The sequence below is a fragment of the Gobio gobio genome, assembly GCF_949357685.1.
Source record: "Gobio gobio genome assembly, chromosome: 8".
Lineage (NCBI taxonomy): Eukaryota > Metazoa > Chordata > Actinopteri > Cypriniformes > Gobionidae > Gobio > Gobio gobio.
The window spans coordinates 32534242-32560356 of NC_137114.1; the positions used below are offsets into that span (position 1 = coordinate 32534242).

The 26115-nt window shown below is 38.4% G+C and overlaps 2 protein-coding genes across 5 annotated transcripts in view; one reads left to right on the forward strand and one right to left on the reverse strand.

The window, feature by feature from the left end:
* Positions 1-2913: 2913 nt before the first annotated feature.
* On the forward strand, positions 2914-6194 carry ckmb (creatine kinase, muscle b). Its single transcript, XM_079823096.1, has 7 exons — positions 2914-3213; positions 4307-4518; positions 4629-4783; positions 4854-4986; positions 5069-5364; positions 5470-5659; positions 5749-6194. Exons 2-7 carry the CDS (start codon positions 4329-4331, stop codon positions 5925-5927), a joined length of 1143 nt encoding a protein of 380 aa, XP_079679222.1. The 5' UTR covers positions 2914-3213; positions 4307-4328; the 3' UTR covers positions 5928-6194.
* Positions 6195-7720: 1526 nt separating this feature from the next.
* mark4b (MAP/microtubule affinity-regulating kinase 4b) overlaps positions 7721-26115 on the reverse strand; it is a 44286-nt gene continuing 25891 nt past the window's right edge. The window contains exons 5-18 of one of the 4 annotated variants that reach the window (XM_079823094.1): positions 25752-25817; positions 22992-23062; positions 22548-22604; positions 22145-22381; positions 21047-21166; positions 20826-20925; positions 19869-19978; positions 19602-19785; positions 18662-18873; positions 17893-17996; positions 15059-15340; positions 13021-13099; positions 10402-10446; positions 7721-8138 (exon numbers count right to left, since the gene is read on the reverse strand). In XM_079823094.1, coding sequence (XP_079679220.1) covers positions 10429-10446; positions 13021-13099; positions 15059-15340; positions 17893-17996; positions 18662-18873; positions 19602-19785; positions 19869-19978; positions 20826-20925; positions 21047-21166; positions 22145-22381; positions 22548-22604; positions 22992-23062; positions 25752-25817 — 1640 coding nt within the window. In that variant the 3' untranslated portion in view covers positions 7721-8138; positions 10402-10428. Of the gene's footprint in view, positions 8139-10401; positions 10447-13016; positions 13100-15058; positions 15341-17892; positions 17997-18661; positions 18874-19601; positions 19786-19868; positions 19979-20825; positions 20926-21046; positions 21167-22144; positions 22382-22547; positions 22605-22991; positions 23063-25751; positions 25818-26115 lie in introns of all 4 variants that reach the window. The other 3 variants (XM_079823093.1, XM_079823092.1, XM_079823095.1) reach the window with 3 other exon arrangements.

Below are 26115 nucleotides of genomic sequence, written 5' to 3' on the forward strand. Positions count from 1 at the left end.
TGCCTGTAAGCCAGTTGACCAACTCTGATTTCAACAGAAGAGACTGCAGCGGATGTGCATGTAGGTGCATAAAAAACTCTCAAAACTCTGCTTTTTATAAAATATAAAACAATCAAGAACATATTAGCGCTAAACCATGTGACTCAATGACAAGCGGGGAAAAAAGATTGGTAGAAGTATTGTAAATGTAGCCTAAATTAAGTTTACTAGCTTGTTTGGGGCCAAATTTTAGTTAGGCTAGTAGTTATTGATACTTTAAACTAACTTTTGAGATAAACTTATTTCCTGTAATTAAAGAAAATATTTGTTTGATAATTTTTTCTGTAGTCAACACTACAGACCGTGTAAAAGATTTTAATCGTCAAGCCGGCCAAAATTACCATTTTACTGTACAGACATGTTTAAAACGATCAACTTTTTATGCTACATTAATTTCATGTTAGCTAAAAAAAATCATGGGACACCATTTTTCTGTTTGTAGAAAGTGAAATACATAAAGGTCACATCTGCATCAGTCCAGCACCTTGGTCATGGGGTCATGGGACACACGTCCCACCTCTACTACTTACGTAAGATCAAAATGGAATAAACTTGCTGTCTGTTAATACCAGGCTGTAGCTCAATTACGTCTCTCGTTACATCTGCCTGGGACCCAGCAGTTTGCCGCTGTCTGCTAATGTTAAATGTTGAGTTGGCTGGGTTAAACTTTTCAAACTTGAAGTGGAGACCAAACTGAATTTGAATATGTATGTCACATGTCAATTTGTTTGAAAGCATGTGCATCGTACAATCCTGAAATACAACAGCTATCGAATGGCAAAAGACCATCATACACATTCGGCTAAATATATCTCAAGGTAATCAGCTGACTGAGTTATATAACAATGTGCAGACAACCTAAAGTAAAATTCGCAAGGCATTTATTATCAGTGAGGTTCACTATCTTTTATGGTCATAGATAAAAAGAACAATTGTTCTTAGAACCATTTCAAATATTAAGTTAGCAGAGCTTGTCAAGTGTGGTTATACTTTCAGAAGTTGTGCCCTACGCATACATGGGGTCCTAAGAAGGTGCCATTATAACCCGTCTACACACCTTCTGTCTAAACAGATGGAGACCCTAATTTTTAGAAGGTTCTCTATGTCCAATTACTCTTTTACCCTTCTATAAATGTTGTCAAACGTTCCCTAGAAGTATGCAATCGTGATGCAGTTTTAAAGTGCATGCATGACATGCTACTCTGCATGTAAATTGTACAGCGACCCCCCACCCCCTATAATTTCCTAAAAGACATTTGCGTATGCTGTTATGAGATAAGGGGGTTTTCTCTGTTCACAGGGACCCCCACACACCCTGCTATGCCCACACTCTCATGGCTGGTGGTAATGCTGTTATGTGACTGTCCTCTTTCACTGCATGCTATGCTGTTGAATGCATGGCTGCTAATTTTGGAGTAGCCTGTGAGCTTGAGTTTTTTCCTTTCCCCCTTTAACCCTTGACTTCTCCACCAAATCCAAAGTCTCTCCTGCACTATATAAGACAAAACTCAAATTGCAAAGATATTCATATCAAGTGAAAACAAGAAGTTTAGATCACATCAGTGTCTAGATACAAATAAGTTCTGGCAGATAAGCAAGAAGTGGATAATGGTTAAACTAATTTTGTCACATTGGGACACAGCAGGGGTGCAACTGTGAAACTGGACACTGGGTTTTTAATATAGTGTAGGGGGATGGTTGAGTTTTGTCCTCTTCCATCTTCCTGTACTGTACACACACCTTCACAAACCTGTCGCTTCACTGATGTTATAGAGGTTTTTTTTTAACCCCCTCCACAGGGTTGACCCTTGTGCCTATATGCTCATGTGCTCTTAAAGCATTTATGGGAAACGCTAATAAACCAATGGATGCACACTGGAGTTACTTACTCATAAAACTCCAGAGTGTTTTTCTGGTTTACTTCCAAGACCATCAGGCTGTGGATGTGTCTGTATAGGCAGCTGGCTTCTGTCTACACTGCAAAGAAGTAAAAGTGTCTTTCCTAGTCACTTTACAATACATCATTTACATACATAACAACATAGGGCAATAACAGCAATATAGACGATATTGAGAAAAAGTTGTGGACACTGGTTTCAGATTGACCTCTGAGGCACCATAGCATCATGTCTAATAATTTAGAACAAATTCAAGCTTTAGAGAGAACTAAGCAAATGCTTATTTCTGAGCAGCAATGGAATAAAAAAAAGTGAAAAATTAACTATTTAGAATTAATTGAATTGCTCCATCACACCAAACTTTATGTATTGTGTTATATCATAACAATATCTCACTATAACGTTATATAACATAATCATAGCTGCCTTCAAAAGCAATCAGATGAAAACATTATGCCAACCACATAAGTGTTGTATAGGCATACACATATTCTCTTGAGTCAATTAATCTTTAAAATTATACCATAGTCACAGTTATGTATTTTGCATGCAATGGTTTTAGGCAGTAAAGCTCACTACTGGACACTGAGAACACTAGTGTGTACAGTACATACTGTCTTCACCTCAAGGAACACATGATGCCTTCTCTTACGTTCTCTTAGTATATATTACAAGACATGGATGAATATAGGGCCAACTACTATTTTAATGGGAACCGTCATTAATGTTGACTATTTCTGTTTACTATAAGTAAACAATATTTTTTTAGGCTATTTAACTCGTACATTCAAAACAACAATGAATATTATGATTCATTTTGGTGGGTTTTGTTTGAATTCTAGTCCTTTTTCATAATTTCCTTCAGAAAACGGATTAAGCAGTTTTAGGCCTCAACACAACAGTACTATATAAGTAATAACTAAATGCATTATAATTAATTCAAATGAGTAAATAAACCATCTCTTTGCTTCTGCAGTGCCTTCGAGTTTATTTCATAACTGAACGTGGGGGAACAGGCCACTGTGAGGGGGTGAGGACAGCTGTCCGCCCGTCTCGGGTGTTGTGATGCAGCTTCTTTCCTTTTAGAATCTGAAACCCGTATCAAGGAGTGCAGCTGTCCAATCAGGTTTAAGCATGCATGAGCCGAGCAGCCAATGGGCAGCAAACATCGAAGTATATAAACCAAGGTCTGACATCTTGCAAAGTTGGGCAACCCCTACATTGGCTTGGTGAACAGGATCTGATCCCAAGGACTGTTACATTTTCTCCCATACAGGTAAACTAATTACGGTTCAGAGATTTTACAAGGGTGGGAATAAGGGGTACTCGATGAAACATGACAAACTTCAGACAAAAAAAAGGATGTAATACATTGCGGCTTTCAGTGTGGTTGATCCAAATTTTTTCCCATTCAAATTAAACAAACCACATTGGTGTTTCCTCATGTACTGGATTCTGGATTCTTTTGGAATTACTATCTTGATTGGTGGAATGTAAAAAATTCTCAGTTTCATATTTTTGGAACTGCTTTGCAGAAAAGCTTGTCCTTGCCTGATAAGCTTCAGAGTCATAATGCATTGGAAAGCTAATAAGAGAGCAGTCTGGAGTCTGTTGTCTATGGCAGGAATGATCTGTTGTACTTTGGTGCAAGGTCATGCCATCTGGGGTTCATAGCTTGTACTCAAGTCTATTCATAATGCCTCAGACATTTCATTCTTTTCGTATGCAACTATATGCAAAATCTGTGAATATGGACAAATAGATTCCTAAACTGTAAGCATTTTTGATATTTCGAATAATATTTGAAATGAAAATGTACAATACCATATGGGGCGAGTGTACATGCTCCACCCCCATCAGAAACTAGAGAGGTGAATGCTATCTGCTGTGAGTGTTGGGAGTGAGTTTGCCAGCCATGCTAAAAATATCACCTGCTGTCTGATGCATATAAGCATGCAAACTATGCAACCACCACTTCATGTAGAAATATGAGGTGCCGGTTAGAAAAAGCAACATATTCTGTTACTAAGAGATTGAAGTTTACTTGGGACACGACATATAGCATGCATTAACTGTGTCTGCAACTGCTGGCATTTTATTCTGGAAACTAGTGGGGCTTGTCCTTTAAATGCAAATGCAAATTGGTAGCTGTTTGTAATTCTCAATATCAATGTCAGCGAGCAGGGTCGTTGGTTCCCCTTCATTCCTGGCTACAATGAGTATGCCACACCATAGAAGACCTTAGTAGGCCTGCATGGGACAATGTTCCTAGTTGTCCACCATGACAACAACTCTGCCGCCAATAGTTGTAGACTTATCTCAAAAGCAAATTGTAGGTGTCAACTTGCCTTACTCTTGTCTTGTGGCAGATCGTCGGAAAAAACTGCAATCATGACTAAGAACTGCCATAACGATTACAAGATAAAATTCCCTCTGGATGAGGAGTACCCTGACCTCTCCCTGCACAACAACCACATGGCCAAGGTCCTGAACAAGGACATCTACACCAAACTCAGGGGCAAGTCAACTCCCAGTGGATTCACCCTGGATGACTGCATCCAGACCGGTGTAGACAACCCTGGTAAGCAGAACATACATTCCCACATAGTAGCCGATCTCTCAGATACCACAAGTGATGTTTTATTTGTCCTTGAAGATATATAAAGCACTTCCTTTTGATTCCAACTCAAGGCCACCCCTTCATCATGACTGTCGGCTGTGTGGCTGGTGACGAGGAGTCCTACGAAGTCTTCAAGGAGCTGTTCGACCCCATCATTTCTGACCGTCACGGTGGCTACAAACCCACCGACAAGCACTTGACTGATCTGAACTGGGAGAACCTGAAGGTACTCTAACGTTCTTTACATGATCATGGCTGTTTTACTTGTACTACGGCTGATGTTTACCTGTGCGCAGGGTGGTGATGACCTTGACCCCAACTACGTTCTGAGCAGCCGTGTGCGTACCGGCCGCAGCATCAAGGGATTCACCCTGCCTCCTCACAACAGCCGTGGTGAGCGTAGAGCTGTGGAGAAGCTGTCCATTGAGGGTGAGTCTCAGTCACGTCATGTATTGACATCTACAAAGCAACATGCCTGGTCTTACTGGCGTTCACATTGTTCGACTCACAGCTCTGAACAGCCTGGCTGGGGAGTTCAAGGGCAAGTACTACCCTCTGAAGGACATGAGTGACAAGGAGCAGGAGCAGCTCATTGCTGACCACTTCCTGTTTGACAAGCCTGTGTCCCCACTGCTGTTGGCTGCCGGCATGGCCCGCGACTGGCCTGACGCAAGAGGCATCTGGCACAACGACAACAAAACCTTCCTTGTGTGGGTGAACGAGGAGGATCACCTGCGTGTCATTTCCATGCAGCAGGGCGGTAACATGAAGGAGGTCTTCAAGAGGTTCTGCGTCGGCCTGCAGAGTGTAAATCCCATTATTTACCACCTAATCACGCTGTACTTTTTATCTTTTGTTCATCTAATGCAAAGATAGGCAAACAAATGCCTGACTCCTTGTTGTATATTTCAGATTGAGAGCATCTTCAAGAAGCACAACCACGGTTTCATGTGGAACGAGCATCTTGGTTTCGTCCTGACCTGCCCCTCTAACTTGGGTACTGGTCTTCGTGGTGGTGTGCACGTCAAGCTGCCTAAACTCAGCACACACGCCAAATTCGAGGAGATCCTCACCAGACTGCGTCTTCAGAAGCGTGGCACAGGTGGGCTTGACATTATTGAACGTATGAAATGGCAGAGTGTTGCACTGTGATCATCCATTTGAGCGACTCTTTGTACCTCTATTTTCCAGGTGGTGTGGACACTGCCTCCGTCGGTGGTGTGTTTGACATCTCCAACGCTGACCGTCTGGGCTCCTCCGAGGTGCAGCAGGTGCAGCTGGTAGTCGATGGTGTTAAGCTCATGGTTGAAATGGAAAAGAAACTGGAGAAGGGCGAGGCCATCGATGGCATGATCCCTGCCCAGAAGTAAAATGGCAAAAGTGCTTTACTTTTTTTTATTTGTTCTTTCATGCAGTCATGCCACCTTGACTTTTCTAAGAGACACTCCCTTTTTCCTACTTTTTTCCTTCATTTCTTTCCTGTCGTCTTTTTTTTCTTGCACTTTTCCTCATCTTCCTGTTCCTCCTGTAACATCCTGGGATCAAACCTCCACATAGCTAGAAAACCCTAGCTATGTTGTATTCACACAATTTTTTTTGGTTGTACAAAGTTAATAAACGGCCCCATGTAACAATCATCCTGTTTTAAGTCTTTCCATTCTTTGCAAGTCTTGGTTTTTACCTCCAGACGCAGTTATGAACTTACTGTTTATGTATGTAATGTATAACACTGTTGTGGGGAATCCATTGCGAATTCTCAAAGCTGGACGTCAATATATAATTGAAACTTTAAGCACACTTTTATGAATACAGTCAGCTAAGCTGACCCAACTGGCACTAAAAGATGAGTAATTTCAGTCAAAGAGAGTCAACAATAATTCAAGCAAGCATGATTAGTCAATTCTTTTGGTTATTATGAAGCCAGATCCATGCTTGCTTGAATGATAACATGTCAGTTTATTTGAAAATCATATGAAAATGCAATGAAACGCAATAAATTAATTTGAAATTGCTGGTACAATGGTAACCATGCCTTTTCGTGACTGAAAATATGAATTGTTAGTTATTAATTTAAGTGTTATAGATAACAATGCCTTCATTGTTATATATTCCTATATTTGAACATTTCCATTATGCAAATCTCTTTGTTACGTGTAAAACTGGTATCCACAGAATGCATTTGCTACAAAAATCAGACGGTTTAAACAGTGAAACCAACACTAAATCTTTGGAACCACGAATACAACAATTTTAATTAAGAGTAGGCTTTCTTTAAAAGATAATTTAGCAGGTTTAAGCACTTAAAAATATTTAGCTTCTAAATAAACAGACATACAAATCACTGGATTTCAGACAAATGTATTAATCATTCTTGCATTTTCTCACATTGCACAGCTCTGACATATTCCAATCTTGACAATGAGGACTTACTATGTCAAAATCAGAGATAAACAAAGTCAACAGTCTGTTTGTGGCCATTCAGCAGAGTGCACTTCCGGCAAGATAACAGAGGTTTCTCATCAGCGTAACACACATACAAGAGCAACACAAAGAGCACTGTATCGCGACTTGGCTCAATGGGGTAAATTGCACCATTTGAAGGGAGAACTGCTTTAAAACAGGTGATGTTGCTCACTCAGCCCTAAAGTGCTACGGTGTGACCATGTAATATGACGAATCTAAAAACAAGGAGGCTCAGGAAAGCAGACATCACCTACTCAACCTGCATCACTGGCAAGTTTGATGGCTAAAACAACCAACAAGGACAGATCATTAAAAAATGAGGAGAAATTGCTATCACTTTCAGCACTTGCATTGTCAGCGACTCCGCATGTTGTCTACGGTTCGAAATGGTGTGGCGTTCACATGTGTTTTTTTGTGAATATGGTCATTGAAACGAGGATAAAATAAAAACATACTATTCTCGCCGGCGCAGCAGAAGAATAGAAATCAAAAAATGAGTTAAATAGCAGCAGTTTAAAAGGAATGACAATGTACAGAGTGAACACGCAAACAAACAATCTGTGTTAAAAATAACATGGCTAAGATACCAGGTAAAATCAGCGGTAAAACAGACCCGGCAAAGGGAGTTCCTTCAGCAGGGCTTTTGTGTGAGCAGGTGCCCAGTTCTCAAAGTGTTTGTGCCAGTCTTTGTAGGCTTAGAGGGGGCGGGGGTGTGGGCGGGGCTTTTACTCATCCCATCTTTCTGTCCCATGCTTTTGTCCCTGCCCTCCACCCCCTGTCGCCCTCAGAGTTCGAGTTCTTTGGACACTTTGGTGGCGATGTCCCGAAAGGCAAGCGGTGCTCCCCACAGGCGCTTAAATCGAACACCGCTGGTCTCTGCGGGGCCGTTGGGCAGCTGGCAAACCTCCGCTTCGAAGGCAACGCGGGAGCCAGCGGCTCCGTGGGTGCAGGAGAGGAGGAAGGGCCCGGCCTGGTGGACCTGGCAACCGCAGCCCTGCGCCGCCTCCCGCAGAGCCAGAACCACCTCGGCCGGGTCCCGCGGGCTCCTCACCCTCACATCCCAGCCGCATCGGGGGGTCCGGGGCTCTGCCGCTTTTTGATACCCAGATAAATAGCGACTGTGGAGGGAGGAGGAGGTGAAATGGGGGAGAAGTGGGAGGTGGGCGGTGATGTGTTTGGGTGGATGGGGGGTGGAGGGGGAACAAGAGAGAAATATATTAGAAATCTGTGAGAGCAAAAAAACACAGTTCTTAATGACTGACTAAACTATGTGTAACTAAGCTAATTACTGTAATTTCAGGGATCAGTAAATAGAAAGGTAACCCTTTACAGTAAGGTTCAATTAGTTAACATTAGGTAGAGCTAGAAACAACTTTTTTAATCTAATAGTCATAATAATGAAATAAACATTTAATAATCAAGGTCATTTGTAATATACACTAACTAACATGGATGTTAATTCATGTTAGTTCCTATTACATTAATTAAAATGTAATTAAAAAGTGTAAACTGAAATTAAAGTACATCTTGAAATGTTAAAAATGTATTATAAGAAGAAATTAACTTTAACTTAGATAAATAAATGAAGAGTTCAGATGCAAAAGCCTCTAAAAGCCACTTCGGTCAAAAATGAGATAACGATACTGAGTGAATGCTCTCCGCATATAGTATAAGTTCATAAAATACTTTCACTTCAAACCCACTAAATCTCAGCCTCAGTCCATTCAGAAGTACCGGTACTTAGGTAGAAACCTATACATAGAAGCCTGACAAAAATGCTTATTTTAAAGAAAAACGTCAGACGGACTTGGAGGCTTTTGCATCTGAAGTCTTCAAATGCTTTAAACGTATTGTACATTGAACGTTTATGATACAAAATGCGTTAACTAATGTTAAATGAACCTTGTGGTAAAGGGTTACCAATAAAATAATGCTAAATGGTTTGAAAGAAACATCTTAAAACAGTTTGAAACCCTTCTACAATCAAAAAGGGAGGAAATGTTTAGATAAAAGCTAAAACCAGTTACCTTGCAGGAGACACTGGAGTTCTTCAGGATAATAAAACCATTTTTAAAACCAGTTCAAATCTAAGCATTATTTAAATTCAGTGTTACTATCAGCAAAAAGCTGTAGAACATTTGCCATTCATTTTTAAAGGTGACTAGAAGTAAACTACCGTTCAAAAGTTTGGTGTTCAAAAGGGTGCGTTTAATTGATCAAAAATACAGTAAAAACAACTATATTGTAAAATATATCATTTTGAAATCGTTTTCTCTATTTGAACATTTATTTTAAATGTTTTTTTCTTATGATGTAAAACATTCCTCCAGTCTTCAGTGTCAACACGATCCTTCAGAAATCAATATAATATGCTGATTTGGTGCATCTTAAAAGTTGAACTGCTAAATATTTTTGCAGAATCCATGACATTGGTTTTTCAAGATTCTTGGATGAACAGAATGTTCCAACATCATTAAAGTCTTTACTATCACGTTTCATCAATTTTAAGCATCCCCACTGAATAAAAGTCTTTCAATTACAACAAAAAAAATAAATCGTACTAAACCCAAACCTTTGAACGGTAGAGTAAAAAAAAAAAACATTCAGGCACATACAAATATAGAAAAAATAAAAAAAAAATCAAGCAAAGTATAGAAAAAAGTATATAGGTAGAGCACTATGTGTATGCTGAATTCAGCACAACCTGTGCAGCCAAACATGCACTTCATATGCCTCATACACATTACCCCTCAATGTAAATCTCAACCGAATGTAAACCGCATTCCAAATACATTCAACTTTTTCCAGTAATATAGATTGAGATTAGCTGGTCACTATTAGCACAGAAAATAAAAAAATGTCATTCAAACATCCATGTTTTAAAAAAACGGAAGTGTGACTTTCGAAAATGCAACAGCCAACCACTGTCAATGAAAATTATATTTTGAATATGAAAAAGGTAAAGGGAAGGACAAGTACGAATCTAAACAAACTCTACATACAGTATACCTAAGCTAGTTTTGATGCACACAGTACACAGTTCTATAGCAGTCACATTCTGATCAGTCTGATCTCACATGGCACGCAGCACATGCTAGAAATTACCTGTGTTTTTTAGCCTGACTTTTTGTAGCTGTTTCTGTAGCTAAGGAGAAGTAAGATAAGTTAGAGTGTGTTTTTAAATTTTTTACCGAGCAGATGACATTAGTTAATTTATCTAGATATTCTTTATACTATTATTTTTCAATCTCCTCTACCTATTTTCTGTCTTTCTTCTGTTTGAGTTGCTTGCTTGTTTTCTGTAATGAAGAAAATGGTCCAGAATTGGGAGATGGATGGCTTACTTCCAATTTATGTATTAAAAAGAATGGAAACACTCACCTTGTGACCGGAGATCTGCAGACTCTCTCAGGTTCGTCTGTGACCCTCAAGAAGAAGACAAAAAAGGTTCATGTTAGGAATCCATCAGCCAGTTGATCCCGCCCTCCACAAATAACCAATCACAGACGTGCACCGTTACGTCACCTTCAATCCACAAATATCACCACTGACAACAAAAGAAACTGATGGCAGTGATGGATTTAATAGGGTAGGATTATGTATTTTCTTAGAGAATATGTTATGTTTTTGATTCATAATCATCACACGTTGTATCATGTCAGTGTAACACAATTTAAAGAAACATTCACAATAATATCCTTACAATCTAAAACTTATTTCTTGTGTGTCTGCTAATTTGCTTTTGAGTTTATTAATCTAATATTCTACATGAGATGTTAGTAGTTATTAATACAGCTTTAAACAAAGAAAGTGCTAGTTGACTGATGTCCACATGAGGGCGCAACGGTTCAATGCTGCTTTTACAAACACTTGTGAAACTTTCCATTCACATTATGTAGCAAATGAGGTGGACAGTGTATTCCCTCTTAAAGGGACAGTACACGGCCATCTTCCTCAAACATTACAGTGAAAATGAAGGGCTCTCTGTTGGGTGTGAATAAATCATATCTGGACAGAAAAAGAAAAAAAAACATGTGGTAAGCAGGGGAGGCAAATGAGCTTGGCCAATGGTGAGTCGGATTTGGCATGAGAGGATAAATACAAGTTACATAACTAATCTGGGTCCAGATGAAATTGTTTTTACAAAGCTTCTTCTGCATTTTTCCATTGCATTAAGAATCACTAGAAATATAAAAAGGGCACACAGTATTCTTCAGGCCAAGCTAAATGCCATTCCTGTGAATGAGTAAAAGGTGAGAGAAATGCATCAATGAGTGCATGAAAAATGTGATGCATGGATGGCGCTACGGTGTAAAAGACCTTTTGAGCATCAAACACAAAGAAAGCACTTTCTAAAATATTAAAATATATATGCAAAAATGTAGTTGTACGAAATGCATTTACAATAATAATCAAAATAGTGTTGTTCACCTAAACAATCATTTGAAATAATTTGCTTACCCTTGTGTCATTCCAAACATATATCATTATTTTCTTCTCTTCACAATTAAAATATTTGGCATAACACCCAAATTGGGGCTGTCATCTTGTGGAAATGACAAATAAAGTAGTGTGAATTTGGCCCATACGATTTGTATGCAAGTCTTCCCCTTAGCTGTAGCAGTAAAAACGTATTTGATTCATATATGTTTTAATTGATGTGATTTCACAGCAAAAAGGATGATTTTCTGTTAAATAAGTTATCATATGACTTCAGAAGACTTGCATTAGAGTGTACCGGTGCCTTCTCAATAGAGATTTTTAACAGAATGTATAAGACATTCTTCTTTCGGAGTTATATTAAAAAAGCCCTGGCTAATCCAAGCATTATAATGGCAGTGAATTGTTGCCTCGTTTATGAAGTCCATAAAAGTGCATCTATCCATCATAAAACAGCTCCATACGGCTCCGGGGGGTTAATAAAGGTCTTCTTGAAGCCAAGTGGCGTGTTTGTGTAAGAAAAATATCCATATTTAAAACTTTATAGACTAAAATAACTAACTTCCGGTGGAAAGCCATACGCAATTCGACTTATGGCAAAAGAGTAACCCCTGACGCAATGTATAGAAGCATCGCAAACTTTGACGCCTCTCGCGGATAGTGCTGGGCAACAAACTTAAGCCCCTCTTCTATTATATCGAAATCTTCCGCCATTTCTTTGTAAAAATTCTTGTTTTAGACTCTAATTCATGACCGATGTTTTGTTTTGCTCTATCCTCTGCGCTTAAGCTTTTGTCAATACGCATGCGTCAAGGGTTCAAGTTACTCTTTGGCCGTAAATCGATGCGTATGGCAATCTGCTGGAAGTTAGTTATTTTAGTCTATTAAGTTTTAAATATGGATATTTCTCTCACACAAACGTGCCACTTGGCTTCAGAAGGCCTTTATTAACCCCCCGGAGCCATGTGGAGCAGTTATATGATGGATAGATGCACTTGCATGGACTTCATAAACGAGGCAACAATTCACTGCCATTATAAAGCTTGAAAGAGCCAGGACATTTTCAATACAACTCCCATTTAATTCGTCTGAAAGAAGAATGTCATATACACCTAGGATGACTTGAGGGTGAGTAAATAATGGGCTAATTTTCATTTTTGGGTGAACTAACCCTTTAATGGCTTCAACAAAACCATATACTATCGATTAACAACCCTGAAACTGATTAGGTCTGTTTGGTTAATAAGTTATCATTCAAAATCAATTCCCCTATGGGAAAAAGTCAACCGAATTTTTACCTCCGGAATCCAACTGTAGCAAACAAGAAATATTCTACTTTTCTGGTGCTTTTTGGAGCTCGACAGTATTCAACATCCCACAAAACCATACAGGTTTGGAATGACATGAGGGTGAGTAAATTTTGAATTATCTTTGAAAGCTCAAAAGAGGTGCTCTGACACCCAGCGCCAACACAGGTGCCAAAGAGAGCGGTGAGACTGTGAGTATCTTGACAGACTGAGAGATGGAACAAGGCCACAAACAGTAAGAAAACTTACTAACTGTTTTTGATCCCTGTGGCAGAGTGCAGCCCGAGACTGACTTGTTTGAGCTCTGGCGCTTAGAGGGGTCAAGATTGACCCTAAGAGTTGATGAGGGGAAGGAAAAAGAGAAAAGGACACAGTGTGATAGACAGAAAGAAGGAGGGGAACAGGAAGATCGAGAGAGAAATAAGATTGCAGCAAGGAAAAAAAAGCAAAGAAACAAATAAACAAAACAGAAACCCAACAACAGCCAAGACCAAGAGATAGAGGGACACAAGGGGGAGCAGGCGCTTGAAGCTGTCGGTTAATTAGAGAGGAGGCTTGAGGAAGAGTTAATGCAGAGAGTACATATGCAAACTTATGCGGAAAAAGGACTTTATCCATTGGATGTCATCCTAGATAGGTGCTTAATCTATGCGTGAAGTTTCTTTTAAGAGATGGAAGTGTTGCTCTAATCTAATAAAGAGCTTCTAGTTGCGCATCTCTGCAAAAGTCATTCTTTCTGGCGTTTGGCCCAGACAGGCATAAACAATTTCACTAAAGGATGCTGAAGAGCAAAGCGCTCCATCAGCGTTACTACTTTCTACTGAATATCTCAATCACATTACGGACTCCAAACGCTCCCATATCTAACTACATTACCTCCTAGGATTCCACAGGACAATGGGCACTAAACCAAATGTAAGATGACTTTGTAAACTGATTGGCTCTAGTGGTGGAGCCTGTGTCATTTTGATCTTATGCGGCTAAAGAGCAATTCACATCAAGGACGATAACTAAAATGATAACTATGACTATGAAGTCCACACCACATATAATGATACCAACACAAAATCATTGTATTATAACAATATTGTTGTATTCGCTTTCAGAATATTTTTTTTCTCCAGCAGATAAACAATAAAAACATTGACATTCAATCAGAATCCACTCTGACATTGAAAAGCTTGAGCATTTAAAAAGGTTTAAAAAGGCAGACAACATAATTGCAGCACGCTTATAATGAACAGAATATTATCGTGCATTGGTGTGGATGCTAATATAGTTATCATTATAGTTGTTTTTATAGCTATTGGTGTGGATGCTAACAAAGTTATCGTTATAAATATTGTTGGTTGGTGTGGATGCTAAAGTAGTTATTGTTATAGTTATTATATCTGGTGTGAAAGCTAATATACTTATTACTGTAGTTATCTTTATTATTATCGTCCTTTGGTGTGGACACTAAATAATATATATTGTTATTATCGTTATAGTTATCTTTATAGTTATCGTCTGGTAGTGTGGGTACTAATATAGTTATCTTTATAGTTATTGTTCTCGGGGTGAACAATAATATTGTTATTGTTACCTTTATAATTTCCGTTAGTTAGTGTCGACACTGTTCTTTATAGTTATTGCTCATGCTATCGTTATTGCTATGTTTATAGTTATAGTTGGTATATAGTTGGTCTGTTGTTATGAATACTAATATAGTTATCATTTTAGTTATGTTTATAGTTATCGTTCTTGGTGTGAACGGGCCTTTAAACTTCTTCAGATAGCACGATGCTTTACTAAAAAGTAGAAGATTTGGGAAGAGTATATTGTTAATGTCGTTATAGTTATTGTCTGGTAGTGTGGGTTCTAATATAGTTGTCTTTATAGATATGTTTATAGTTATTGTTCTTGGGGTGAACAATAATATTGTTATTGTTACCTTTATAATTTTCGTTAGTGTCGACACTGTTCTTTATAGTTATTGCTCATGTTATCGTTATTGTTATGTTGATAGTTATAGTTGGTATATAGTTGGTCTGTTGGTATGAATACTAATATAGTTGTCATTTTTAGTTATGTTTATAGTTCTTGGTGTGAATGCTAATATAGTTATCATTCTTGGTGTGAACGGGCCTCAGATAGCACGGTGCTTTACTAAAAAGTAGAAGATTTGGGAAGAGTAAACTGATGATGTGGAACTTGAATTTATTTTGATTTATTTTGATCTATAATCTTTAAATGTTTACTCTCACAGAATCATTCTGGTTTACAAGATGAAACCGTCGCTCTCCTCTTACCTGCGGGTAAGTTTTGAGGTCAGCTTAGAGAACAGGTTTGTGGTGGCACGGCTACGGGAGTGTGGCAGAGGGCTGGCTTCATGGGAGAGGGTGGGTGAGGTGGGGGGTGCGTGGGTAGGAGGCCGGTGGTCCCTTAGCTGGCCTCCGTGGAAGGTGCTGCGGATGGTGGATCCCCTCGACAGCCGAGAACGTTCTGAAGATGTGGAGCCGGAGGCCCCGGCCCCGGCCCCGGAGATGCTGTGGGTGGACGGGGAGGCTGGAGGTAATCGATGTGACAAGGAGCTGAGGAAAGAGACAAGAGACAAGAAAACATGGATGGAAAGCAAAAAATCTAACAAAAACTAGTTTGGTACATAACTCATCTTGCTTTTGCTCCAGACAAGAATGATATCTACCAAGAACAACCGTAGCAGCATGCTAACAACCACCCATAGCACATGAGCAACAGCATAGCAATGGCCTAGCATAATGTTAACAACCACTTTATCAATGGCATATTAATAAAGTGAAACTGTTCACATCCACTTTTTCAGCTGTATCTTTACCATAGGGATTTAAAAAAAAAAGTATTTATTACAGAGTTAAAAGCCATAAACCAAACCAACCAACTACAAGGTGAAGCACAACACAAAAAAGTTTTTTAAAAAAATCTGACAAAATGACAAAGGTACAAACAAGTCTATCCTTTACCGCTTTAACGAGGGAAAGAATTTGTTTTATGCAATTGTATTATGCATTTTCTTTTTTGCATAACATTCATGCAAATATTTAAGTTGTTTGATAGCGCAAGGAGAGTGAATAGGGACATTGTGTCATTCACAGTTCATCATGGGAGTGGCCGGGCGCTAAAGTGTTATTTGAGTGTTTTGATTCTCTGAATGGTGGTGATGTCTTTGCAGAATCATGGGTAATGTAGTAGGGAATTTCACTGTTAAACAAGATTATTTAAAAAATAGTTTAAATAATGCAGGTTGATGGCTTCAACAAAAGCATATGCCATCCATTAACAACCTTGCAGCTCACAGTAGGTGAGCTTTAACGGTTTACAAGTTATTGTTCAAAATCAATCGCCTATGGACAAAATGCCTATCCCTATAGGGTTTTTAGAACGCCTTAGCAAAATAAGTTTTGCACAGGCAAAGACTTCTCAAAAATCTGCCACAATCTTACTGCTGTGCTGTACGTTCATTATTCCCGCTCATTGGCAGGAAACTGGAGGCTACTTTGGTGGCAGAACCTAATCCATAAGACACAGTCCAAAACGTACCACAGTAACAGCTCTATAGCGATACGATTAGACCGATATCAGATCTGGACGCTTGAAGAGGCAGCTCTCGTTGGGTTTAGTTGAGCGTAAATGTGAGGCAGGATGCTGCTGAGTCACTGAGGCATGAGCTCTCTTGTGTTCTTATTCCCATCTCAGAAACAGCCACTTAAGGCAAATTAAAATTGAACCCTTAGCGGAAAAAAGCTTGCACACGACTGCACATCTCAACACCGGAGACAGACAGAAAAGGCGAGACTAATCACTCTACTTTCTGTTTATCAAAAATAGTCCAAACCCAGGACAAAGGACAGAAAGTCAAACAACATCGAGAGGAAAAAAAGAGCAAGAGGAAAAGATGATGACTCAAAACTCACACCTATAATTCTACTGGCATTACTAAGGTGTTATTAATAGTAGATAACATGTTGCTGTGCAATGGGAGAGTGTTCTAGGTGGTTACTAAGGTGTTGCCAAACAATTGTTGTGATGTTCTAGGTGGTTACTAGGGTGTTGCTATGCAGTTGCTAGGTGGTTACCATGGACTACTTGATTACTGTTGAAACCTGATGTTGTCTGATCACAGTAGCATCTCTCCTTTTGATTAGCAATAGGAATAGTGATGCTTTCCATAGCAACCAGCACTAATAATCTCTCCGTTCAGATGGGTTCACTTCGTTGACGTGCATCTCTTGGCATCGGACTGTCTCTGTCCCCTCCATCTCGCTCAGTTTTGGCATAGATCTAACAGATCTCACATGCTGCCTCAGTCTGCCCACTGGCCTGGGGCCACTTCACTTAACGCTCTAAATAACCCTGCGCTGATGGACCTTACACACACTCACACGCAGGATTTCCTATAACAGGGTTTCACATATTAGCTTCCCTTGGTCAGCCACACTGCAGTCATTAATAGCAGTGCTGGGCAGAAAATTAGCTTCTCAAACAACATGACTGGGTTTGTGCATACGGTACACATACATATAGTGTGTATATGGGGTCCATAACATTTGAGACTAGTCTGGGATTTAAAATATAAACACATAAATATGTTTTTTTTTAAGTAACTAACCAAATAATAAAAGTAAATTTATGACTTATTAATATAAAAGGTGAAATATTAATATAAATTCAATTTTAATCCAATTATTATAATACCACTTGTATTAAGTTATAAAAATAATTTCTCAAGATTTCACTGTGTATTTGTCAAATATGGTGATGGTGATTTTGCGTGTATAGACACGTGTACTGTACTGGCCGGGTTCGGGGGAGGGAGGATTCTTTAGGTCAACCAGTCAAGCAGACTTGTGACCCAGACAATCCACGTGCCTCCTCTCATTCTCTTTAAGTCACATGACACCCAGTCTTTGGACCTCCCCCAAAGGGGGGGGGGGGGAATAGAAGGACAGCTAAGCAGTCACCATCTGCCACTGCTGAAGCATAACAGACCAAATCCATCTCAATAAACAAGTACACAGAAAAAAATTGTTTCAGCTTCAGCATGTACATCAATTATAAAACTTCAATACACATAGATGATTCACATAAAATACAGACACACATGTACCTGTTCTCTTTCCCATTCTGTAGTAAGGCGTGTCTGTCAGTGCTGGTGCGGTCCGTACATACATAAGTGTTCCTACGGGTCATGGCACTGGCAGGGATGTTGTTCTAAAATGTTAAAGAGAAGGCAGGCATTGAAAAAAGATTGAAATCAGCACAGACATATTTATGTCACTAAGGTTAGCTAAAAATATCCAGCGTTCCTGATACAGTTGTCCTCAGAAATCCATGCATTTTGTCCCATGGAACATTTTAGGAACAAGCTGTTTGCATACTAAGGGAACATCACTTTATGACCAGAGAATGCCGATAACGAATCTGAACATGTGCCATTAACTCCCAGGGGATAAGTTATTATTGATGTATTTGGTGTATTTCGAGAAGTTATGCAACAATTTAATGGGCGACGCTTGAATTGTCATCAGGATGATTTATATTTATTATATCTATTAAAGGAAATGTGCATCCAAAAATGAAAATTCCGTCATCATTTACTTATGCCTTTCAAAACGGCATGATTTTCTTTCTTCCGTGGAACACAAAAGGAGTTATTTATAGAAGAACGTCCAGTTTCCCTTTTCCATAGCAGGAAAGTGAATGGAGACCATGGCTGTAAGCAAGGTTAATGGCTTGAATTTCGGTCCATTCCCCACATAAATCTATCATAAGGCTTGAAAAGACTTGGAATATAGTGCACAAGCCCTAAGACAATCAATGAACAATAATTCATATTTCCTGTAACTGTGTGCATGTGATTTCCTGTGCTTGATTACCGTTGTTGCATTGATGTCCTTGCGGCGGTCAGGGATCTCGGCCTTGTTGGGGTTGTTGGCTGTGCTGACCATAGGGCTCGATGGAGGGATGCTACGACTGCCCACCACACTGCTGCTGGCCTTCCTTGAGGGCAGACGTTCCTCTTTTAGATCCCCCTCTCCTGTACTGGTGGGGCTGCGCTTGGGCTGGGTTACTGGCACTGATGGCCCACCTGACAAATAAACACAATTACAAAACATAGTTCATAATAAATAATTATATTTTGTATTATTATTAATATTATTACTACTACTAATAATAATATTAATAATAGTATTATATTATAATACTATTAATAAGAAATGATCAATGACTAACTAACAAATTGTTACCAATAATAATAATAATAATAATCGTAAAATATAATTACTATTAATATGATTTATAATTTATCATTAATAAATGACAATAATAATAAAATAATAATAATTTTAATAGGTAGTATTAATAATAATAATAATAATACTTATTGTTGCTAATATATATATATGTGTGTGTGTGTGTGTGTGTGTGTGTGTGTGTGTGTGTGTGTGTGTGTGTGTGTGTGTGTGTGTGTGTGTGTGTGTGTGTGTGTTAATAAAAGGCCAATAACAACAATCATAATAATCATGATTTTTTTAAATATAAATTGATATTAACATATGAATATGTTTCATAAATAAATAACAATAATTATTAATAATAATATAAATTTTACTATTAATTGTTAGAAATATTATATTATTCATGCAAATTTTTATTTTCACAAAAATATAAATTTAAGATATAACTATAGTATATATAATATTAAACTATAACTGGCAGACACCCCAGCAATACTATCATGGATCACCTGTGAAAACCTCTGATCTAGGCCATTTTATAAATATGAAATTATCCTTGAGAAGTGTAGAGACTCACAGAAGTCGCTGTGCCTCCTCTGGCGGTGGTATGTGGAGGCACTGCGCTGGGGTTTAGCGTGACTGGAGGCAGAGGTGGAGCTGGAGGAGGAAGTGGAGGAGTGTTTGCTGGTGCCGTTTGTGATGGTACTGGGCCTCACTCGTGCTAGAGACAGACTGCTGCTCGACCGGGACTCCATGCCATCCTATATGGGAAACATATGAGATATTACACACTTACGGGATAGTGCACAGGCTGCTCTCAGGTCAGTGGCAATCCCTATCTCACCTCATTCTTGCGACTTAGCAACAGATATGTGGCAAATATCTCATTGTACTTCTGTGTGGTCAGGGCGTCTTTGATTTCATCACGAGAATAACCCATTCCTATCATTACATCTGTATGAGCAGAGGGAGACAAAAAATTGTTTAAGTAAATAAGCAAGTAGCCATTAAGGAGACGATTTTAACCACACTTTGAGCAATCTGGGTTTAATTGTCTTGCTAGAAGGGTTTAAAATTACGTTCTGGTTACTACAATGCGCAAAGAAAAAACAACATTTATTCTTACTTTTTAATCAGTAATCTGCCTTCTTTCATTTTTTAAATATTAAGCATCTTAAAAATAATATAAATTTTCCTTTGAAAAGCAATATTTGCACAGAATATACACAACAAGGACACATTCAATTGTTCCAAAAGATTTCTTTGAATGATTTCTGAAGGATCACGTGACACTGAAGACTGGAGTAATGGCTGCTAAAATTCAGAATTGCCATTACAGGAATAAATATATATATTTTTTTAAATATTAAAATATATATATAAAAAAAAGATTAGATTGTAATAATTTTTCACAATATTATCGTTTTACAGTATTTTTGATCAAATAAATGCAGCCTTGGTGAGCAAAAGAGACTTCTTTCAAAAACATTAAAGCATTAACTCCAAAGTTTTAAACTGTAGTATATTAAATTGTTTATTTTTCTTACATAATTTGCAAATTGATTCAATCATTTAGCAAGGGGAAAAACTATTTGGCAATGGGGTAAAAGAAAACAATATATCTTGATTTATTCCTTAAATCAAGGTATACGTTTGAAAACAAGATAGCAAAATTGTGCAAGATCTTGTTTTAAAAGATGTTTATATATTGAAAAACAAGACAAAAATACTGATATTTTCCAAATGTGTCAATTTTCATGTAAAAGTGCCAAATGGGAAAGATTGTGGCTACATTTCTTACCTATACGGCTGGTGTCATTATAATCCTCCACCGGCTCTATATGAGGCTTCAGCTCATCGCTTTCATACCCGACATTCAGCCACTTATCCTTCATGATTTGCTGAAAGGGAAGACCAGCAAGTCAGATAGAGTGAGCCAAAGGCTACAAGATCAATGTAAACTCAATAAGACGTGTTATCAGCTGTGATGGTCGATTGCGGGTCGCAGTTGCTCCTCCTCACCTCCAGGGTGCAGCGCTTGGTGGGGTTGAGCACGAGAAACCGGCGCAGGATGCTCTCACAGTCGGTAGACATGTAGAATGGCACCCGGTATTTCCCCCTCAACACACGCTCACGCAGCTCCTGAGGGAACAACACAGACTTCTATTCAACACCTAATCTTATTCTGAACCAGTCAGCCACTGAATCGCCCCCACGGCACAGAGAAACAATCACAGCTCACTTGACATACTTCAGAGCAAAGCATTTCATAAGAGCACTTGCTGCACGTGAGGCGCCTTAGATAATGTCTCAAAATGTTGCCATAAGACTGTTTGGAAATGACACAAAAGAGATTTTACATTGAATATTAGCGGTGACTAGATCTTATAATTTTTTTTTTACAAAAGTAAAAAAAAAGTGTCTTTACAATTAAAGTTGAAACACACTGTGGCACACATTTAATGTAGTTGAAATGTTTTATCCTGAATAATTATCATAGTATCTACCAATTGCGTTTTCTACTGAAATATAGATGACAACATGCAGCCCTTACAGTGATATTCAACAAACAGATAAATACTTTTATTGGCCAAAGCTATCATAGTTTTTGCAAACAATAAAAATCTATAAATAATGCATAATAAAAGGACATTACAGATTTTATTTATCATAATGGTTGATATTGGATATATTTTGGCCAATACTGGACATTTAATTGTGTGCATGCACCCTATTTTTAGATGTGAATTTTTTTTGTCATCACCTAATGCTCACAGATGTTAAGCAAATCTCAAATTGAATGTCCATTTTTATACTGTACGTTATTATGTTGTGATGCTTAAATTCACTTTTAGCATTTAAAATGATTTTAGCTTATTATTAGCTTAATTATTTACACAGAATAGTACAGAATGTTAATAGCGGCATTTATTGATTATCGTCCATAATATAAAGATAATTCTTGGTTTATCTATATCAGTGACAATTTTAATATTGGGGCATTCCTACCGATCACAGTTTAAAATATTAAAACCAAAATCTAGATAAACATGGTTGGTGAATGACATTTTTGACATTTCTTGCCTTTCTTTCTTTCATATACTATACTTTATAATTTACCTTGAGGTTCTGTCCATCAAATGGCAGTGATCCGCTGACCAGCGTATAGAGAATAACCCCCAGACTCCAAATGTCCACCTCTGGCCCGTCATACTTCTTCCCCTGAAAGAGCTCTGGGGCGGCATAGGGGGGGCTGCCGCAGAACGTGTCCAGTTTACTGCCCAGCGTAAATTCATTACTAAAGCCAAAGTCAGCAATCTTGATGTTGGAGTCTGCATCAAGCAGGAGGTTTTCCGCCTGAGTGAGGTATAAGATAGGATGCAGTATATGACCATGAGCGGGAATTTAATAGTTTTATGCTTTGGGGGTATTTTAAAAGGGAGCAAAGTGTGTAGCCTTTACTCTTTTATGAAAGCTTGAGAGGTAATAAAAGGATGTACAAGTCATGAGAAAGAACAATAACCTTCAAGTCCCTGTGAACAATATTCTTCTGATGACAGTAATGAACCGCAGACACAATCTGAAAGGGAAACAATGACATTGACATATTTGAACAGGAAGTTAAACAAAAATGCATAAACTTTAATACATTAGAAACAGAAAATACAGCTCTGTTTTGCTCCTCTAAGATTTGTATTTTATCAAAGGTGAAAAAGTTTCAAGATTTATAGCTATAGATTTATAAAAATCGTCTGACGAAGACCCTGCGTGCTTGAAACATTACCCGTGTGTCCACTATTAACTATAATTATTTTTGTTGCATTTTTGGAGCCTTGGTGTGCCAATTTTTTGTCTGTTTTTTCTTATTTCCTTTGTCGAGCACCCAATTTGTGCATTTTTTGCCGGTGATGTGCATGCTTTGGTCCTGTTTTAGATAGAGATTTATAGAATTTATGATATTTCTTACCTGCCGGAATTTAGCACGTGCCTCCTTTTCCTTCATTCTCCCATGGGATACGAGGTAGTCAAATACTTCACCTATCACAGAAGAAAACATGTAGAATTTTTTTTAACATAATACAAATATTGTCCAAAATTATTCATAAAAAAATTCAATTAACTCTTCCTCCAGGAAATTTTTGAAATAAATCTTAAAACGACATAAAACTAAGCCGCTAAATTATTTATTTTTATATATTTTGCTTGATAACTGGTAAACAGCCAATAATAAAATTCTACACTATATACAGTGCATCAAATTTTTTACACTTTTTGTTATGTTTCAGCCTTATTCCAAAATGGATTAAATTCATTTTTTTTCCCCTCACTTCTACAAACAATACCCCATGAATACAACGTGGAAGAAGTTTGTTTGAAATCTTTGCAAATGTAAAAAAAGAAGAAAAAAAAAAGTCACATGTACATAAGTATTCACAGCCTGATCATCCTTGAGATGTACCTACAACGTGATTGGAGTCCACCTGTGGTAAATTCAGTTGATTGGACATGATTTGGAAAGGCACACACCTGTCTATATAAGGTCCCACAGTTAACAGTGCATGTCAGAGCACAAACCAAACCATGAAGTCCAAGGAATTGTCTGTAGACCTCAGAGACAGGATTGTATCGAGGCACAGATCTGAGGAAGGGTACAGAAACATTTCTGCAGGTCCCAAGGTCCCAATGAGCACAGTTGCCTCCATCATCCGTAACTGGAAGAAGTTTGGAACCACCAGGACTCTTCCTAGAGCTTTTGCGATTGGGGGAGAAGGGCCTTAGTCAGGGAGGTGACTAAAAACCCAATGGTCACTCTGACAGAACTCCAACGTTTCTCTGTGGAGAGAGGAGAACCTTCCAGAAGAACAACCATCTCTGCAGCACTTCAACAATCAGGCCTGTATGGCAGAGCGGCCAGGCGGCACATGAAAGCCTGTCTGGAGTTTGCCAGAAGGCACCTGAAGGACTCTCAGACCATGAGAAACAAAAACCGGTCTGATGAAACAAAGATTGAACTCTTTGGCCTGAATGGCAAGCGTCATATTTGGAGTAAACCAGGCACCGCTCATCACCTGGCCAATACCATCCCTACAGTGAAGCATGGTGGTGGCAGCATCATGCTGTGGGGATGTTTTTCAGCGGCAGAAACAGGGAGACTAGTCTGGATCAAGGGAAAGATGAATGCAGCAATGTACAGAGACATCCTTGATGAAAACCTGCTTTGGACCTCAGACTGGGGGGAAGGTTCATCTTCCAACAGGACAATGACCCTAAGCACACAGCCAAGATAACAAAGGAGTGGCTACGGGAAAACTCTGTGAATGTGCTTGAGTGGCCCAGCCAGAACCCAGACTTGAACCCGATTGAACATCTCTGGAGAGATCTGAAAACCGGTGTGCACCGATGCTCCCCATCCAACCTGATGGAGCTTGATGGTCCTGCAAAGAATTGGAGAAACTGCCCAAAAATAGGTGTGTCAAGCTTGTAGCATCTTCCTCAAAAAACTTGAGGCTGTAATTGGTGCCAAAGGTGCTTCGACAAAGTATTGAGCAAAGGATGTGAATACTTATGTACATGTGTTGTGTTTTATTTTTTTATTTTTAATAAATTTGCAAAGATTTCAAACAAACTTCTTTCACGTTGTCATTATGGGGTATTGTTTGTAGAATTGAGGGAAAAGATTATGAATTTAATCCATTTTGGAATAAGGCTGTAACATAACAAAATGTGGATGCACTGTAGTCCAAAATGAATTATTAATTAAAATTAATTAAAATTGATCTAAATCAATTTTAAATGCTACAACATTATAGTGTACAGTATGTTTTTTTTAAAAGATTGAATTTAACAGTTATTATTGATATTATTAAAACAAATTTACCTGAGTATTACATTCATTAAACAATCTCTAATATTGGACGATAATCTATTTGGTACAGATATATTGCACATTCCTACATAAAACTACATTGACGTAAGGGTAAAGATTAAAGTAGACACACATTGGATGGGTAAAGGAGGTCACTAATATAACTCATTTACACAAGTTATTAACAATCAATTGGGAATTGCCTGATTAATGAAGCTAGCTACTTAATACCCAATGAACATACACAATGTTTCATTCCGCTCCACATTCACTGACGTCAGAATGAGATTCATTAGAGGAAGGGATGGATAATGAATACGTTTCCAGTGAGGTGTAAAGCAGGGGGAGGAAACAGAAAAGGCAGATTGCCGATGTGTAGTATAATCTACTGCTGTATATTAGTGTCCTTGCGCTCGCACATACATCAGCCTCATCAGATAGATTAGGAGTGTAAACGTGTGATTCATTAAGAGAGCAGCCGATTCAAGCACCACGAATAGGATGGGCTAAAGTTAAAATACGGGTAAGCCTGATTTAACTATGAGCATCTTTACTAGCTGCTCTAATTGCTGAGCTGTGTGGCTTCAGTGAATGCACATGAAACCTATAGACGAGCCTGTGCAGCTGCGTTCAGCTCAGAGTCTGATTGATGCGACAGTCACACACATGCAATTTTACGTGTGAGCAGTTATAAAAACTGGAGACACGTGTGATTATTCATGTAAAAAAGAAAAGAGAGAAAGCAAAAATATAATTACTTTTTTCATGATTAACAAAATCATGTCATTTGCTACTTTTAAGCAATGTTTTCCAACACTGTCAGAGTCCGTGTGTGTATGTTGAAGCGGGGAGGAATCATACCTCCACTGGCGTATTCCATCACAAGGTAGAGCGTCTTCTCCGTCTCAATCACTTCAAAGAGCTGAACTGTAGATGAGAGAAAAAAATCAAAAATCATATTACTATGTACAGAGCATAAAACATAATGGTAATAAGTGCATTGAGCAACAGAGGATAAGCGCAGGTTGCTGTATGATTGGTTCAAGGAAAACCTAAAAATATAAATTATGTAAAAAATGTAAGTTTGAGAACTATTTCGAAGAGAACAATTTCAGTAAATAAGGATTTAAATTATTATCTGAAAATGTTCCCTGCAATGTAACCCTCAAATCTAATTGACGCTAGCAAATATTCAAATATGACACACCAGATTTGTGTGCACCGG

Coding starts and splice junctions, on each gene's coding strand:
- ckmb (XM_079823096.1), top strand. CDS start 4,329: ATGACTAAGAACTGCCATAACGATTACAAGATAAAATTCCCTCTGGAT. Junction 4,519..4,628: donor GACCGGTGTAGACAACCCTG/GTAAGCAGAACA, acceptor TTCCAACTCAAG/GCCACCCCTTCATCATGACT. Junction 5,365..5,469: donor TCTGCGTCGGCCTGCAGAGT/GTAAATCCCATT, acceptor TGTATATTTCAG/ATTGAGAGCATCTTCAAGAA.